The sequence below is a fragment of the Oryctolagus cuniculus genome, chromosome 3, assembly GCF_051225735.1.
Source record: "Oryctolagus cuniculus isolate XC-2025 breed Fujian yellow rabbit chromosome 3, ASM5122573v1, whole genome shotgun sequence".
NCBI classification, from domain to species: domain Eukaryota; kingdom Metazoa; phylum Chordata; class Mammalia; order Lagomorpha; family Leporidae; genus Oryctolagus; species Oryctolagus cuniculus.
In genome coordinates this window covers 108900997-108920795 of record NC_142869.1, presented here as the reverse complement: position 1 = coordinate 108920795, position 19799 = coordinate 108900997, and the positions used below count along the sequence as shown (strand labels likewise).

The following is a 19799-nucleotide window of genomic DNA, read 5'->3' as shown; positions in this document are numbered from 1 at the left end:
GCTGCTTGTCTTACTCTACCATGGGGAGTCGTTTCCCAAAGCAGCGAGGGGGCTGGTGAAGCTGCTAATCCAATCCATTGTGGCCATTTGGGGAGTGAACCAGTGGTTGGAACTTCTCTCTCTGCCTCTCCGTAAATCTGCCTTTCAAATACATAAATAAATCTCTTAAAAAAGACTAGGGTCAAGCCATCCTGGCCACTGACAGCTCTCCGGCCAAGGCACTCTGCTCAGCAAAACAGCAAAGAAAACAAAGCAAGCATCCTGGGCAGGAACCAGCGCGACACAGGTGTTTCACAGGCGAGACACACAAAGGCTTCCTGTCTCTCCACGAACGCCCATCCCAGAGCTCTCACGTTCACTTTCCCACGTGCTCCTGAGCACAGGGTCACTCACAGGTACCTGCAGGCTGCACTGCTGGCTTGCGGTGCACAAGCGGAAGCCTGACAAGAAGAAAGCTTCCCATGTGCCTCCGCCTCTCCATCTCAGGGAGCTGACCGATCGCCTCAAGAGACAGCTGGGACTGGGGCCCCTCGCGCGGCCCCACCTGTGCCACAATCCCATGCGAAATGTCAGCGGCCCCCAGCGAGCACCAAGCTGGACCTTGGTGGCAAGCGTCCCGATGGCCCTCACTGCTGACGGCAGCGGGAGGCTGTCCTTCCTGTGGTCTGATACCGCGCCTACCCAGCCGGCTCAGATAGGCGTGAAATTCCCTGCAGTTCCGCCCTGCCAGCTACCTCCTTTGCTAATTTTCCCCCACGCCCACCCTCCTGCCACCTCCAGCGCCTCTTCGCTTCCCTCCGTATCTCTCCTTGCCAAATCCTCTGAACTTTGAATATATTAATAACTTCGCCCTTTGAAAATAGGTTGAAAAAGGATTAAACTATCTAAAGAGGTCTTAGCTAACAGGGTAGCCATCAGCCGCATGGGAATACCTAAATTATTTATAATTAAGTTAAAAATCCAGCTGCTCAGCAGCTCCAGGCACATGGGAAGTGATCAGCAGCCGCCTGTGGCTAGGGGTTATCAGACTGGACGGCACAGATGGGGAGCCCATCCGACAGGGCACAAGTCTGTTAGACAGGTCTGGTCCAAAGCCGCAGGTTGAGCCCCCTCTTGGGAGTGCCTGGGGTTGAGTCCCAGCCCTGCTCCTGTACCAGCTTCCTTCCAGTGGATGTCCTGGGAGCCAGCAGGTGATGGCTCAAGTACTTAGGTCCCTGCCACCCATGTAAGAGACCCACTTAGAGTTCCTGGATCCTGGCTTTAGCCTGGCCTAGCCCAGCTGTTGTGGGCATTTGGGGAATAAACCAGTAGTAGACGGAAGATCAATCTCTTTCTTTCTGATGCTCTGCCTTTCAAATATAAAGATAATCTTTAAAAAAAAAAAAAAAAGGACAAAGACAATTCTCTACTCTTCCTCCTGAGGTGGTAGTCCTGCCTCCATGCTCCTTTCCGTGTCCCCACAGAGGTCTTGTATCTCATGAACAGGAGGGATGAATGTGAACCTGTTGTTAAAATATAACAGTGGCTTTTTGGACCATGATTTCTTCACTTAATGAAACTTGGAGATGTAAATGTAAGTGTTCAAACAGCTCTTCATTCTTTGTTGTGGCTGCAGGGCAAATCGCTGTCACCATGACAGCATCACCATCCCAGCCTCACCTCCACCGTCTCCATGCCAACATCATCCCAGCCTCACCTCTGCTGTCACCATGTCAACATCACCAGCCCAGCCTCAGCTCCATCACCATGCCAATATCACCAACCCAGTCTCACCCCCACTGTCACCATGTCAACCTCACAATCCCAGCCTTACCCCCACCGTCACCATGCCAGCATCACCCTGCCAGCATCACCCTGCTGTCACCATGCCAACATCACCACCCCAGCCTCACCCCCACTGTCACCATGTCAATGTCACCATCCTTGCCTCATCCTTGCTATCACCATGTCATTGCACCACCCCAGCCTCACCCCCACTGTCACCATGTCAATGTCACCATCCTAGCTTCATCCCTGCTGTCACCATGCCAATGTCACCATCCTAGCCTCACCCCTGCTGTCACCATGTCATTGCACCATCCCAGCCTCACCCCTGCTGTCACCATGCCAGCATCACCCTGCCAGCATCACCATTCTCTGCTCACCCTTGAATGGCCTGCTCCCTTTCCCAGCACTCTCATCCCACTCCATCCATATCTTCACCTTACTGCCCTGATAAAAGCCAAGTTATTTCTCAAAGAAGCTGCTTTCCCGGGCTTTCAAGCACAGGCAGCCTTTGCTCTCTCATCTACATTCTCACAGCCTCTTTTTTCAGTCTTACTGGCTGCTTTCAAACCACTTCTCTGGCTGCCTCCCTGACTGCTGCCAGTCACTAGCAGAGTAAACCACTTACTGCACTTCTCCTTACTGTTTACAACAACAAAATACCCCAGGCAACTAACTTTATAAAGACAGAAGGCTCACCGAGCTCCCAGATGTGAACTTTCTGGTCCAAGACTGGGTGGTCCAACTGATGGGGCATCTGATGAAGGCAGCAGATGGCAATGTGCAGATGGAGGGTCACACGTGAGCCAGGAAGCAGAGAGAGTGGCTAGGCCCAAATTCAGGCTTTTATAACAATCCCCTCTCAAGAATTATCTTCCAAGGCACACTCCCACTAGACCCACCCCCTAAACACTATGTGGATCAAATTTCCACCCTCTTAGCACCATTAACCTGTGACAGCAGATTAAAGTCCTGCATGAATTCAGGGCCAAATCTTCTTTAAACCGTAGCACACTCTGACCCTCTCTCCACTTATTGCTGACAACAGCACCAACCTCACTGCTTTCCTATCTTCCCCAAATTCTGCAAATATTTCTGTTACCTTCAGTCCCTGATGGAGCGTCCCCCCAATATGTGGCCTCACATGTGTCCCTGACCTCTGTTCCCCACCCTACATGAAATCTTGTTCTTGAGTATCTCACTCTCAGATGAGTATCCCACACCATTAAATCTGTGACACAATGAACACTTCTCATCTGTGGTGAATATTCATTCATGTTGCCATCGTTCCTCCTTCCTGCCTTGCCCAGTGTGCATATCTGATCTACTGAGTCCCCCTCCCTTGCAAACATTCTTAACCCTGTCTCCCCTTCTACCAGACTCACCTATTAAAATCCTGACTAGGGGTGAACTAGATTCTCTACCTTCTCCATACCAATATTCCTCACCACAGAAAAGGGATAAAATTTGGAGATATAAATAAAAATAGCTAATTGGTAGGATTATACAATGACGTGACTGCTATGGAAAATAACACTGAATTTCCTAAAAAGAAGTTTAAAGAATTTCCTAAAAAAGAAGCTTCAATAACTGTTCATATAATTCAGCAATCCCACTTTTGGGTGTATATCCATGAAAATTAAAAGGGGAAACCTCAAAGAAATTTACATGCAGCACATTCACCATCGCTAGGAAGTGGAAGCAGTCTAGATATTCATCAGTGGATGACTGGATAAAAGAAATGTAATAGACACATACAATGGGGCCGGCGCCACGGCTCACTAGGCTAATCCTCTGCCTTATGATGCCGGCACACCGGGTTCTAGTCCTGGTCGGGGCGCCGGATTCTGTCCCGGTTGCCCCTCTTCCAGGCCAGCTCTCTGCTATGGCCCGGGAGTACAGTGGAGGATGGCCCAGGTGCTTGGGCCCTGCACCCCATGGGAGACCAGGATAAGTACCTGGCTCCTGCCATCGGATCAGCGCGGTGCGCCGGCCGCAGCGCACTGGCTGCGGCGGCCATTAGAGGGTGAACCAACAGCAAAGGAAGACCTTTCTCTCTGTCTCTCTCACTGTCCACTCTGCCTGTAAAAAATAAATAAATAAATAAATAAAATAAAATAGACACATATAATGGAATATCATTGAGCCTTTAATAAGAAGGAAATCACTTTCTACAAGGTGAATTTGCCTTGATATTATTCTAAGTGAAATAAGTCAGTCACAAAATGACGAATACTGTATATGAGGTATCTAAAGTAGTCAAGCTCACAGAAACAAAGTAGAATTGTGGTTGCCAGGGGTTGGGGTGTGGGGAGATGGGGATAGAATTTGTTTTCCAAGATGAAAGAGTTCTGGAGATCTGTTTAACAATGCTGAATATAATTAACACTACTTAACTGTGTTCCTAAAATGCTTTGTGAGAAACTCTGCACTATATTTTACAAAGGTTAAAAAGTGAATACACTGTCGGAGCTCCAGTCTGTGATGGTGCTGAAGCCATAATCTCTTTCTCTGAGCATCAAACACGACATCACACCCACAGTCAGTATACATCATTAGTGGGTGGCAAGGTCAAGGACTAGCTCGGTTCTCTTGGCCCAAGCTCAAGGTTCATTCAGAGGCTTTGGGTCCAACTGAAGAGAACAAGAGATGGGGGTGGGCTTTTTTGGTTCAGGATTTAACATGTGGCTGGGGAAACCAGCATCCCACGCCAAAGTGTCTGGTTTTGAGTCCCGCCTCCACTTCCCATCCAGCTTCCTTCTTTTTTAAACTTATATGAGGTGAACAAATTTCATATACACAGATTTAGGAGTATCATGATACTTCCCACCCTCCCCTCCCCCTACCCATGCTCCCGCTCTCCTTATTTTTTTTTAATTTTTACAATGACATATTTCAGTTTATCTTACCATCATAAGCATAACCCTCCAGTAAGTAAAGAATTCAAAAAATGGCAAGAAAAAAAAAAAAAGCACTGTTCCTCAACAGTAGAGACAAGGGCGGCAAACAATAATTACATCTCAAAACTTCAAAGCATCTGTAGAGAAATCTATGCAATATATAATTTGTCCAGATTAGTTTTTATTTGAGGAAAGAAGTTCTGAAATGTATCTCAAAGGCAGCTACTCACCAAATGAAAGTCTTCCAAAAAGAGAACTGTTGGGAAACTTTGATATGTGGTGGTGGAAAAAGAAAAGCTCCCTCAGTTTTTTGGAGGGGATAACTTTAAAAAAAAATACTTAATGGTTAAGTTTACTTGGTGCAGTAAAGATTAAACTTGTCAATTTTAACATTGCTGTTACATCTGAAATAAACTTACGTGATGTTCTGGTTAAAAAAAAAAAAAAAAACCTTCTCTCATACCGGTTACTTTTTTTATACTGTATTAGTTACCACATATCAGGGAAAACATGGTATTTGTCTTTTTGTCACTAAGTATGAAAACCATGGGGGCAGCAGATGATACCTCAACTACTTGGTATCCTGCTACCCATGTAGGAGACCAGGTGGAGTCAGGATCCTGACTTCAGCCTCGCCCAGTTCCAGTTGTTGTGGGCCATATGGGGAATGAACAAGTAGCTGGAAGATCTCTCTTTCAAATCACAATAATTTTTTTAAAAAAAGAGAAGTTAAGAACCAGCAGGATATTTCCCAATTCCTTCTAAGATTATTCTCTAGCAACTAACTCAAAACTAGTGGATTTTCTAGCTATGCCCCTAATATGGAAACATTGGCTTCTGAGTTGTCAGTAGGTTCAAGACTTTTTTTAACCTGCAAGGGATATGCCAGAGATTAAGACTTCAAAGTCAAGAATACAGAGGATAAGAAGTGTTATCTTCATCCGGTCATCAGGAATCTCCAAACGAACTCACTGCCATCATCACGTGGGAACTATGAAAGCCAGTCCTGAGTTTCTGCATTTTATGTAGTAACACACACCTTTGTTTTGTTCCCTTTTGTTTTTCAACTTTCTTTTTTGAGGTTTCCTGGTTGGGGATCAGTAAAAGCAGTGAAACCAAATACATGTCTTGTTATCAGTCTGAATCCTGGAAAACCTCCATGTCACCTGGTCAGTGTTCGCGAACTTCCAAGATAATAGAGAAGCCACAGTGATTTGTGGCTCAGTGACTAATCTGTACAAAATTCATCTCAGCAAAAAAGGAAACTAAACCTTAAAAAGCAAATTACAGGGCCGGCACCGTGGCTCAATAGGCTGATCCTCCACCTAGCGGTGCCGGCACACCGGGTTCTAGTCCCGGTCGGGGCGCCGGATTCTGTCCCGCTTGCTCCTCTTCCAGGCCAGCTCTCTGCTGTGGCCAGGGAGTGCAGTGGAGGATGGCCCAAGTGCTTGGGCCCTGCACCCCATGGGAGACCAGGAAAAGCACCTGGCTCCTGCCTTCGGATCAGCGCGGTGCGCCAGCCGCAGTGCACCAGCCGCGGCGGCCATTGGAGGGTGAACCAACGGCAAAGGAAGACCTTTCTCTCTGTCTCTCTCTCACTATCCACTCTGCCTGTCAAAAAAAAAAAAGGGGGGGTGGCAAATTACAGGGGCTGGCATTGTGGCACAGCAGGTAGAGCTGCCACCTGCAACACCTGTATCCCATATGGGCACCAGTTCAAGATCCAGCTGCCCCACTTCTGATCCAGCTCCCTGCTAATGTGCCTGGGAAAGCAACAGAAGATGGCGCAAGTCCATGGGCACCTACACTCATGTGGGAGATCTGACTCCTGACTTTGGCCTGGCCATGCCCCTGCAGCCATTTGGGATTGAAGCAGCAGATGGCAGATCTCTTTTTTCTCACCATTGAGGGCACTGCCCAGTACAAATATAACATGAGCCTCATATGCAATTTTAAGTTTCTGGAAACTTCATTTAAAAAGGAAACAGAAGCAAAAAAATTCATGGTTTAACCCAATATATCTAAACTATTCTGATAGCAAAACAATATTATAAACATCGACAAGACTTTTATATTCTATTGTTCTTACCAAGTCTTTGAAATCTTGTATGTATTTTAGACTTACAACGTTCCTTAGTTCAGACAAGTGCGAATGTATCACACTAGCAGCAAATTAAAATTTGTGCTCATTAATCAATAAGTTACGGAATCACCTTCCAAAAGTTCTCATTTGCCACATTCAATCTCAAATCATTACTGTGTGCACTCCCTGGAACCTGAGGATGACCCAGCACCCCATTCAAGAGCACCTTCTGTCTGGGCCCCAGCACGAACCACAGCAAGGGGGCATTTACTCCTCAGTGTTCCACACGCTGCAGAGATGGGTAGAGCTTCTGCCCCGATACACACCAGTACATGCGTACACATTTACGCACACATGTGAGTTACTATCTATGCATTTGATTTGGGGGTGGGGTTGCATTTTCCACTCTTTGAAGGATGAATTGTTTTGTTTTTCAGACGAGGAAATGACATACAGAGCCATCACAGAGCTGGCAAGGGGAGGCCTGGGAAGCCCAGAATTTAACTCTCAAACCTGTGCGCATTATCACCCTGGGGGTTTCAAAGGGTATAATGGGGTGGCAGTTGGAAAAAGGACATCTTTTATGGCCACAAACACAAACTGCTCTAAGTCAAAAATCTTCACCCACAAGATGAAGCAACATTCCCTAAGACAGAGAGGGATGGAAGGCAAGTAGAATAATTTAGACTGCCCTCGAGATGTCTTGTGGGAATTACAGTAATGAAATCATCACACTTGGAAGGAAAAAATGTGTAACAATCCAAGAGAACCTAGAGTCTAATAATGGAGAGAGAGAGGGAGGGTGGGTTGATGAAGGGATGGTCTGATGGGTGGATGGGTAAATGGATGGGTGGATGGATGCATGCATGGGTACACAGACAGATAGACAAGTATCAACCCAGGCTCAGCAGCGGAGATTATAAAAGGTGCATCTCTCTGAGCACCCCAATAGGGTCCTTTCATGTGGCTGACATCACACCTGGTGTTCTCCAAGGCAATCTGGGAACCTTGTTCTCATCACAGGACAAAAGCTGCAGGGTGAGCTGTGCAGAGGGCCTAATTACTTGCAGGGGTTCTGCAGTCTGGGAAGATCAAGATTTCACTTACATGTACTCCCTATGGGCAGAGTGTACAGCGGCCGCGTTGCTGTACCGCCACAGGACGATCGCCGACGACAGGACGTCGAGGATGGCGTCGAACTAGGAGAAGGAGACACACCATTAGTGGCTTTCCAGAGTCAAGAGGGCCCGACTGTGAAGATGCAGGGCAACTGTGCTGGGACTCGGACTATCTGACGGAGTGACCCCAGAGCAAAGACACTTCTATGGTTACGGCACAGCCACTGGTGACCCCCAAGGGGAAGCCGCAGGAGTCTGGAGCCTGTGCTCCCAAAATGTGGCCTGGTGGCAGCACCACAGTCCCTGTAACGTGGCAGATTCTGCTTCTGGGGCCCCAGATCTCAGCACTCCAGAGCTAAGGGGTACAGATGCATAGAAGGTTGCATTGCTCTGTAACATGTACAAGTGGTTTCCCCATGACAGGCCAATAACTTCATCATTTCCTGCATGTCCCAGGAAATAAGGCTTTGGGGTGGGGATTCTGCCTTGAGCTCTCAATGGGACTGGGGGCTGGGGGTACAAGTGAGGGTGACCCAGGGTCCCAGGAAATCTGCCAAGACTTTGAAATTAGATGCAACAGTCCATGCTTTTGTTTGAAGGAGAGCCAAAGAGCAATTGAGTGCAGGAGAACACATGAGCATGTGTGTGTGTGTGTGTGAGAGAGAGAGAGAGACAGAGACAGAGAGACAGAAAGAGAGAGAGAGAGATGTATGTGTGTTTCTGGGGGGTTGTCCACTTCCGAAGGGTGGATGTGCACTTTTATCGATAGTCTGCATCCTTCATAGGATTCCGAGAAGTATCTGCAATGCTCTAGAACACCAAGATCTTACATCACAGGACCGCAGTGCACTTGAGAACAGGCACGCCTCCCCTGGGGAAGGCATGGCTACAGGCGCACAGGGGGAAGGCTGGACGGAGCACCCTGTATGAGTCATCTCACCACACCACACTTCTCATTAGGAAAGTTACAAGCACCAGCTCTTTCTCCAAGAGCCATGAGGCAAAGTCCCCTAATCTTTCAACAGACCCGGCCTAGGAAAACAGAGACCTGGCTTTCTGGGACCGACTTCTCCAGGAGCAGGCGGGGCAGCCAGCTGACCTCTGGCTGGGCTACACGCATGTCCGTGTGTGCACCCTGCCTACACCAGCCGATGGCTCACTCTGGCGCAGGCCAGGCCCACGTACAACCCGGAAGGGAAAGGGGGCCCAAAATCTCCCAGAGCATCCTCTCAGCCAACCACACTGTGGCAAACGTGGTGGCCGCCATCTGCGCTTGGGAACCATTTAGTCCTCACAGCTCGACTTCTCATGGATTCGGTTTCAGTACCAGCTGTGTTCCTCCTGCTAAGTTCTCAACTCCAACCACACTCTGCTCTGAGGGCGGGGGCAGGGTCTGCGGGCTCAGCAAACACGTGCAGGACTTCAGGGAAGTACGTTTCAGGTTACTTACTGCAAACCCAAAAGCAGAGGCGCTGTACCTCATAACGGAGACAGCTAAAAAGAAAGAAAATAGCATTCAGAATATTTCAAAAACCTCAAGGACAGTTTGGCTCATTTGTGAGTATATTCGCACATCTGATATGGCCTTGGAAACAGCAGTGGGAAGGTCCCAAGAGGATACAATTTAAAAATTAACCACCCTTATGGAATCTGAAAATTAAACCAAAAAAGTACAGAGTGAACAGAATAGCTTTGCAGACTCCAAACCACTTCTGTGCCCAGTGTGCTCTCAAGCTCCATAGGGTGGGCTGCAGGACGAAAATGCTGAAGCCGTTGCCACTCAAAAGCCTCCTGTGACTTTGAGAATTGAGAGACCAGGAACAGAGAACTAGGAACTGGGTAAGACTTTCCAAGTGACACAGCAATAACCCAGACTGTTTCTATAATAGGGTAGTGAGCACCAGTGCCTCATGCACACACCAGTGCTAACAGCTGGGAAAGGCTTCCGCCCCCAGAGTTTAAAATCCAGTATAGGAACCAGTACAGCTGTTCACAATATAAGTGAGCTTTAAAAAACACACGTCTAGGGGCTAGCACTGTGGTATAGTGGGTTAAGCTGCCGCCTGCGGTGCCAGCATCCCATATGGGCGCTGGTTCTAATCCTGGCTATTCCACTTCCAATCCAGCTCTCTGCTATGGCCTGGGAAAGCAGTGGAAGATGGCCCAAGTCCTTGGGCCCCTGCATCCATGTGGGAGACCCAGAAGAAGCTCCTGTCTCCTGGCTTCAGATCGGTGCAGCTCTGGCCATTGTAGCCAATTGGGGAGTGAACCAGTGGTTGGAAGACCTCTCTCTCTGCCTCTTCTCTCTCTGTGTAACTGACTTTCAAATAAATAAATAAATCTTTTAAAAAAAATAAAGAACACACGTCTAGAAAAGAGGATGCTATAATTACAATTAAAATATATTCTGTTTACATTCAAAAACTGGAGGGGCAAGTCGATTGGGTAGCACTTCTGCCTCATTCTGTTTTGTGCAGAAATTATATTCAGGGGCTGGCGTCATGGTGCAGTAGGTTAATCCTCCGCCTGCGGCGCCGGCATCCCATATGGGCACCGGGTTCTAGTCCTGGCTGCTCCTCTTCCAGTACAGCTCTCTGCTGTGGCCTGGGAGGGCAGTGGAGGATGGCCCAAGTGCTTGGGCCCCTACACCCGCGTGGGAGACCTGGAAGAAGCTCCTGACTCCTGGCTTCGGATCAGCACAGCTCCCACCTTTGCGGCCATTTGGGGAGTGAACCAACGGAAGGAAGAACTTTCTGTCTCTTTCTCTCTCACTGTCTAACTCTACCTCTCAAATAAATAAATAAAATCTTTAAAAAAAAAAAAAAAGAAATTATGTCCAGCTTCAAAACTTGTTCTTCAACAGAATTAGGGCAGCTCTCCAAACAAAAGCCATATATCACAGGCACAAGTCCCTATCCATTGAAGACAGGAACAGTACCCCTGGGGCCAGGAAGCTCTGAGATGGCTCCTCCCCGGCCAGGGGCTGCAGCAGGAGAGGCGGGGGAGGGAAACACAGAGGTCTGACCCGTGTGGACTTCCACTCAGCTCACACACAGTCCCTTCTGTGGGACCTGCTTGCCTTCCTATTCACAAGGTTCAGAAAGGGGTCCTGGGAGGCCATGGTGCACAAGGCTCATAACAGGGTCATCTGACCCAAAGTGGACCAGTTTGTAGTTTGTGCCTTAGAAATTGAGACTGGGAGAGCATCTCATTGGTCAACATAATTAGAATTCTTGTACACACTGGAGGCGGCATCTGCCATCGTTTGCTGTAAAGACAGAAGAGCAGGAAGGCAGGGATGGGGCACAGGCAGCAATGGGACAACAAAAACCACCGGCTTCTAAACACGGCCAAGCCCTTCCCGACACTCATCCACAGTCCAGTCCTCTGGCTGTGAAAGGCAACAAACACCACTAAATCCTTGGCCCTTTCTGGTTCTGACAGGAGCTGCTCCCAGTGTCCCTGCTGCTCTGACCACCACAGGAGACAGCAGGGCCAGCTGTGCACTGTGGCCAGCTGCAGAGTTCACACGCAACACAGACGCGGTGCTGTCCAAGGGCACTGGACCTTCTCAAGAACACCAGCTCCTGGCTGCAGGGGCAGGTGCAGAAGAGGCAGCTGATCCCTGGGGAGCTGCCCTGAGCACCACGGATGCCCTATAGAATGCTGAGCCTGGCTCCTAGGCAGTGCTCAGCCTCTGCTAGTGTGGGGTAGTGACATTTCACAGAAACAAGTCCAAGAGGTACTTGGACTTTTTTTTTGACCCTGCGCTTTCCAGGGGCTGCTGCTATAACAGCAAGGGGTTGCTTTTAATGTCTATTAGTGTCATGTGCAGATGCTCAATCTTTTTTTTTTTTTTTTTTTTTTTTTTTTTTTTTTTTTTTTTTTTTTTTTTTACAGGCAGAGTGGACAGTGAGAGAGAGAGACAGAGAGAAAGGTCTTCCTTTTGCCGTTGGTTCACCCTCCATTGGCCGCTGCGGCCGGCGCACCGCGCTGATCCGATGGTAGGAGCCAGGTGCTTCTCCTGGTCTCCCATGGGGTGCAGGGCCCAAGCACCTGGGCCATCCTCCACTGCACTCCCAGGCCACAGCAGAGAGCTGGCCTGGAAGAGGGGCAACCGGGACAGGATCCGGCACCCCGACCGGGACTAGAACCTGGTGTGCCAGAGCCACAAGGCGGAGGATTAGCCTAGCGAGCCGCGGCGCTGGACCAATGCTCAATCTTTTTAACAGAGGAGGATGGTTTCTTGCCTGGGGTGTCTACTCCGAGTCTACCTGTGCCTTCCAGCCTGGGCCACGCAGATAAGGCCCAGCTGGAAAAGTGCTCCCTTCCATGCGCCATCACAGACGACCCCGGAGATTATGAGCAGGAGACCACTGGTGTAAAATATTGGCATCTAGGGGCAGGCATTTGATGCAGCCATCAAGATGCTGCTAGGGATGCCTGCATCCCACACTGCAATACGTGGTTCAAGCCCCTGCTCCTCTGCTTCCGATCCAGCTTCCTGCCAATGTGTATCCTAGGAAGCAGCAGGTGGGTCCCTGCCACCCACCTGCAAGACCAAGACTCGGTTCCAGATTCCTGGCTTTGGCCCAGCCCAGCACTGGCTTCGCAGACATTTGAGGAGTGAACCAGCAGATGGGAGATCAATCAATCTTTCTCTCGCTGCCTTCCAAATAAAATTTAATTAATTTTTTTTAAACAAGAGATTGCATCTGATTGCATTGAAAGAGCAGACATTACATACTGTGAGGTTTCCTGGACTCACTCAGAATCTAATACCCATGATTACGAATCTTCTCAGAATTACATGAGAAGGTTCTTCTGGTGTGAGTGAGTGAAGCCTGCCCAGTGCACATGTAACTAAGGCACAAGCGGTCTATCAATACTGCTTGCACCAAGAGAAGCATGAGGGCTCTGGGCAGCCCACAGCCTTCAGAGAGGCCCATCACTCACTTGTGAGTTGCTTCCACCTCCTTTCCTTGATGATACAGGAGAAGAATGCCACAACTTGCATGGGAATCAGGACAGCACTGGAGGGCCCTCCACCCGGCCTTGCTCCGGCAGCTCCCCTCGGAGGCCAACTCCAGCTCTCACTACTGAGCAGCAGTCAACAGCCACTGGCACAGGAACCAAATGCAAGAGCTCAGATAGCCTTTCAGGACTTTCTGAGGGTTGTCAGCTAATAACTGCATTGTCTTTAGCCCATCACTCACTAAGGCGCGTCCTAATTCCCAGATAAGACTGAACTCAATGGAGAAGATTCGGTTAGCGTAGACGGCTACTGCTCTCCTTGAAAGGTGTAGCAAGTTGTGGGGTTTTCTCAGGATGTCCACAGCTTTCTTCATGCAAACGCTGAGTTCCTGGGCCAGAATGACTACCCAAGGCAGGAATGACACCATAGGCGCCTCTGGAGAGCCAGGCACACCTAACTGAGTGTAGCCAAAAGCCACCAGAGAGCCAACAAAGTCCAGCACCTGCCACAGAGGATGGCAAAGCCCTTTCAAGATCAGAAAACAATGCTGCACACTGGCAACACTTGCCAAGAGCCAGGCAAGCCAGCAGCCTGCAATCGGAGCTCTCCCGTGAAGGCAGCCCTCAGACAAAGCAGGGGCCATGGAGGCGAAGGTACTGAAGTCACCTTGGCCGTCAGCCCATCAGTGCAGGGCCTGGTAGCAAGCCCTGCAGCTGCTCCAGAATGCAGCACCTGACCAGCAGCCTCCAAGTTCATCTGGAGAGCACCTTATCAGAATCCCCTAGGGACATTCTCGACAATGTTTCTGCTCCTCACGTTTAGAACCTGTTTTCATTGCTCATAACTTAACCACACACTCAGGGAGCTGGTGGCGACTGACAGCCTACAAGGTAGGCAATTATAGGCTACCAATAGCTTCGCTCAATTCTCCAAGGACTGGGGGCCTGGGTTCCCCACCTCTTGCTCCCCCATGGTGACGATGCAAAGTGTTACCATTGGATTAGACTGGACTGACATTAATCAAAAATACATGCCAAGGATGCAGCCAGGTTCCTCTTTCTTTATCTGTAGGCTTTTTTCTTTTTCCTAAGGCACAGAATCCTCCAAATGCTCATAGAAAATGTGGAGAGCTATTGGTCAGGGCTTGCCCAGGTTCTATTCCCCACACTGGAGACAGCATCCCGACTCTCTCCTAGGGGAGAAAATGGCACCTGCCCGACCACAGACAAGGTGATGTGGGTATGTGAACATCACCCCTACTCTATCTATCTCAGTAACTCATCCCACATCCGAAGTTAAGGATTCAAAGGTGGCACAACTCAGCCTGAGCCCATGAGAACCTGTCTCAAATATTCTGCTAGAAATATTAAGTCAGGGAATGTCTCCCTCAGAGGGGATTTTAGAGCTGGTAGGAGGAGATCTTGAGGTACATAAATAGTGTGTTTCCGAATGAAGTCAACACACAAGAAGTAGACGTTCAGGATAAGAGACACTGATCGGACTCCTGATAAGTTCAACTCCGCCTGAAAACCGCCCCTCGATGTCTCAAATATGTTACTCATTAATTTCATTCATTTGCTTACTTTAGTTTGAATGGAGTTTCTATCACCTGTGGCCAAATGAGTTTTTATTAAGACTTAGACCCAATGATCCCATGTCCAAGAATTTCTTTTAGTGCCTAAGAAGTGGAAAAACACTACACAACAGGCTTATAGCAGGTTCATGGGATTTATAGGAACAAAGATAAGATATACTGTGGATGTGCAGTAGTGGGGTGATGATCACCGTGTAGCCCATTCAAAGAACAAGCTTGGGGAGGTGTCGTGGTGCAGCAGGCTAAGCCATCACTTGGTTGCTCACATTTCATACCATAGTGCTGGTTCAACTCCCAGCTATTCTGCTTCCAATGCAGCTTCCTGCTAATGCACCTGGCAAGGTAGTGAAAGATGGCCCAATTACTTGGATCCCTGCCACCCATGTGGGAGACCAGGATGGAGTTCTGGGCTCCTGGCTTTATCGTGGCTCAACCCCAGCTGTCGCAGGCACTGGATAGTGAACCAGCATTTGGAAATGTGTGTGCATGGGGGCTCACTCTCGCTTGATCTCTCTCTCCCTCCCTCCCCCACCCTGCATCACTCTTTCAAATAAGTATATGCCTATATGTACTATATATATATACCTAATATGTACTATATATATACTATATATATGCCTATATACCTATATGTACATATGTAACAAATATGTAACTATTTACAAAGAGTACTATCAATGTGTACATTAATGTATTGGATAAGACAATGATGTTGATAAAAAGCAGACAGGTGGCATGGTGGGTGCTACAGTTTCCAGGTGCCACGGGAAAGGACAGATCTGGGACAGAAGTTCTGGCTAGTGCATGTGCAAACTGAATGGCAACATCAGAAGAGGCTTCACTGAGAAGGCCACATTTCAGCAAAGATCTGAACAATATGAAGCACTGAGCCATGCAGATACTTGGAGGAAGAACTTTTCAAATAATGAGAAGAGACAGTGCAAGGGTCCTGAGGTAGAACATGTGACAAGAACATCAGGCCATTTAGGTTGAAGCCAAAGGAAGCAGGAAACCAGACAATAAGGGCAAGACACAAGATCTAAGCGACGTGCTTAGCTCTATAGTACAACTATGCTTTTAAAATGCATTGAAACAAATTGAAAAGGAGGGAGTCAAATTACCCCTGTTTGCAGATGATATAATTCTACATACAGAGAAACCAAATGACTCCACTAAGAGACTATTGGAACTCGTAAGAGTTTGGTGAAGTTGCAGGATATACAATCAACACACAAAATCAGTAGCCTTCGTATACACAGACAATGCCATGGCTGAGAAATAACTTTTAGGATCGGCACCACTTACAGTAGCTACAAAAAACTTAATTACATTAGAATAAATTTAACCAAGGATGTGAAAGATCTCTACAATGAAAACCATGTTCATGGATTGGAAGAATTAGTATCATCAAAATGTCCATATTACCCAAAGCAATTTACAGATGCAGTGCAATCCCAATACCAACACCAATGGCATTATTCTCAGATCTAGAAAAAACAATGCTAATATTCATATGGAAACACAAGAGACCCCCAAATAGATAAGGCAATCTTAAGCAATAAAAACAAAGCCAGAGGCATCATAATACCCAATTTCAAGACATACTACAGGGCAGTTATAATTAAAACAGCCTGGTACTGGTACAAAAACAGATGGATAGACCAATGGAACAGAACAGAAACACCAGAAATCAATGCAAACATCTACAACCAACTTATATTTGGTCAATGAGCCAAAACCAATCCCCGGAGCAAGGACAGTGTCTTCAACAAATGGCATTGGGAAAAATTCTATCTTCATATGTAGAAGATGTATGGCTACACCTTACACCTTTCATAAAAATCAACTCTAAAGGGATCAGTTGTTCAAATCTATGACATGACACCATCAAATTACAAGAGAAAAACATTGGGGAAACTCTGCAAGACATTGGCACAGGCAGACCTCAGAAGCACAGGCAATCAAAGCAAAAATAGACAAATGGGATTACATCAAGCTAGAAGCTCCTGCATTACAAAGGAAACAGCAAAAATAAAGATACAACCACCAGAATTGGAGAAAATATTTGTAAAATATTAAAGGATTAACATTCAAAATATATAAAGATAAAGAAACTCAATAAAACAATCCGGTTAATAAATGGACAGAGGACATGAACAGGCATTCTTCAAAGGATGAAATTCAAATGGCCACCAGACACATGAAAAAAACTCAGGATCACTAGCCATCAGGGAAATACACATAAAAACCACAATGAAGTTTCACCTTACCACAGTTAGAATGGCTCTCATACAGAAATCAAAAAAAACAATAAATGCTGCTGGGGATGTGGGGAAAAGGGCACCCTAATCCACTGCTAGTGGGAATGTAAACTAGTACAGCCATTATAGAAGACAATATAAATTCCTCAGAAATCTGAAAATAGATCTGTCATATAACCTAGCCATTCTACTCCTGGGAATTTACCAAAGGGCAATGAAATCAGCATAACAAAGAGTTATCTGTACCCCCATGTTTATTGCAGTTCAATTCACAATAGCTAAGATATGAAATCAACCCAGATGTACATCAACTGATGACTAGATACAGAAAATGTGCTATATACACACTATGGTATGCTACTCAGCCATTAAAAAAAAAAATCCTGCCTTTTGCAACTGACAAAAAAAAATGGATGCAACTAGAAACCATTATGCTTAGTGAAATAAACCAGTCCTGAAAAGACAAATACTATAGGTTTTTCCTGATATGTGCTAACATATATAGAGTACAAAAAAAAAAAAAAAAAAAAAAAAAAAAAAACACGTAATATTGGGGTCAGCGCTGTGGCATAGCAGGCTAAGCCTCTGTCTGCAGTACTGGCATCCTATATGGGCACTGGTACCAGTTTCAGCTGCTCCACTTCTGATCCAGATCCCCAATAATGCAACTCGGAAAGCAGTGTAGGATGGCCAGATGATTGGGCCCCTGTACCCACATGGGAGACCTGGAAGAGGCTCCTGGCTCCTTCCTGGCCCAGCCCTGGTCGTTGGGGTCATTTGGGGAGTGAACCAGCAAATGGAAGATCTCTCTCCTCCCTCTCCCCTCTCCCCCTCCACCCTCACTGGAACTCTGACTTTAAAATAAAATAAAATGTAATATGAGTGACATTGACATTTTGAGTTTTTTTTTTGTTTTTTTTTTTTTTTACAGTTCTTGTCCATACTCTTGATGAACAGTAGTTTTTGCTACTTACTTCTTGTTGAATTCTTTATTTGGTGGAGGGTTAAGCTTATGATTATAAAATACACTGAAAGTATGTCATAACAATTTAAAGAATAAAAAAGGAAGGAGGAGGAGGGTGAGAGTGTGGGAGGTAGGGTAGGAAGTATCATTACGCTCTAAATGTGTATATATATCAAATACATAAAATGTGTTCACCCTATATAAACAAAAATTTAAAATTAAAAAATATAGAAGGGAAAACTGGGAAAAATGCATTGAAAACTAGAAAAATATTTTCTCAAAACAGTAATGAATCTTCATAAAATGGGACTATTTGGGAATATTTGGGAAGCTTTCTATTTAGTTTTTTTTTTTTTGTATTTTTCACATTTTCTACAACCATCAGTGATAACCATTCAAATCATAAAAAGTCAGTTTTATCCGGCAGAAAAAAAAATCATCCAAGTCGTAGGAACACAACCAAGGGTCGCAAACAAGAGCGGAAACGAGGGGCTGCAGCGTAAGGCTCTGAAGGCTCTGGCTCACAGAAAGCACCTTGCCACGCATGCCTGGACTCCTCTAGGTTCCTGAAATCCATTTCTCTAGGCCCCATCACCCACATGAGTGGGTTGCTAATGGTCCAAAGAGTTTATGAGCATACCAGGGAGGACCAGGGAGGACCAGAGAGGCCAGGGTGTGACACACAGCAAAGCATCTCTTCAGGCCTGGGCACAAGTTTGCTTGTCCTCCACTTCTACTTTCATTTATATGTCAAGAGGGTAATGACAGCTCCACTCCCAGCAGCACACACAACAGACATCTTAGATAAATATTTATACAGGTCTGGTTAAAAGACCAGAGCTGCTTTAACTAAGCCACACTCATGCCAGGCCAGAAAGTGCCATGAGCTGGAAACTGAAATTCAAACAGAAAGACAGCTGGAAAATGGACAGGACCCAGGCAATCCATTGTTAGGGAAAAGCCAAATGCAAATCCCACAGCTGAATAAGCAGCAGGCTTTGACAGGACATAGAGCAAGGTTGAGACAAAGCGCCTTGGAAATGCACAGAAAGGCCAGGGTACCAGCAAGGCAAGGGGGAATCAATGCCACTGACAGCTCCTCCACAACATTAAACAAAGAATGCCATTTCCATTGCAGGCGAGACTTACGGCAACAATGAGGACCCATCTGTCATTCTCCCCAAGGTCACACAATAATTACCTCGACCCTAGCACTCCTTAGCAATACCCCAGGCCCCTTAACACTTCCAAGTTGCTAAATTATGTGACCAGGAAAGCCCTGTTAATAAATCAATCCTACTTTAATTACAATGCCTGTATCACTCAGACGCCTGGCAACCCCACCCCCACCCCCACCCATACCCATGTAACAAAGCCGCCTGGAGAACCACCTTTCCATCACACACCTGCAAAGGATACTCTCAGGCAGCCAAGACCCAGGCAGCACAAGAGATAGAACAGAGAGGTCAAAGTTCTATGCTATTCGGTTCTATTCTGTTCTACTTATTTATGTTTTTTTTTTTTTAATTTATTTGACAGATAGAGTTAGACAATGAGAGAGAGAGACAGAGAGAAAGGTCTTCCTTTCATTGGTTCACCCCTCAAATGGCTGCTACGGCCGGAGCTAAGCCGATCTGAAGCCAGGAGCCAGGTGCTTCCTCCTGGTCTCCCATGCGGGTGCAGGGGCCCAAGCACTCAGGTCATCCTCCACTGCACTCCCGGGCCACAGTAGAGAGCTGGACTGGAAGAGGAGCAACTGGGACTAGAACCCAGCACCCATGTGGGATGCCAGTGACGCAGGTAGAGGATTAACCAAGGGAGCCACAGTGCCGACCCTTCATTTATGTTCTAACTTGCTGCAGTGGGACCTTGAAGGGCTTGCAGACTGTCTCTTCCACTCAGACAAGAGGGTAACACACTGCAAAGAACGAGTGACAGGATGCTGAATTGAGTCACTCCTGAAAGGGAAGAGGGAAACTACTGGAGAAACAAACGAACAAGGTGGCCTCTTAGCTCATGAAACTACTCACCTTCAGCTGCAGGATGGTTGCTTTCTCTGTTACCTGTCCAAGCAAGAATTTGCAAAAGGGCTGCCTAAGGGAGAAACCCAGAAGTTTTTTGTTGTTGTTTGTTTGTTTTT

The 19799-nt window shown here is 46.9% G+C and overlaps 1 protein-coding gene across 7 annotated transcripts in view; it reads right to left on the bottom strand.

Annotated features, from left to right (window-relative positions):
- TMEM163 (transmembrane protein 163) overlaps nt 1-19799 on the bottom strand; it is a 262138-nt gene that overhangs the window by 84777 nt on the left and 157562 nt on the right. For 6 of the 7 annotated variants that reach the window (XM_089329309.1, XM_089329310.1, XM_089329305.1 and 3 more), the window contains 2 exons: nt 9316-9359; nt 7855-7946 (listed from right to left, as the gene is read on the bottom strand). In XM_089329309.1, the coding sequence (XP_089185435.1) occupies nt 7855-7946; nt 9316-9359 (136 nt within the window). Of the gene's footprint in view, nt 1-7854; nt 7947-9315; nt 9360-12417; nt 12502-19799 lie in introns of those variants that run through there. The other variant, XM_089329306.1, reaches the window with a different exon arrangement.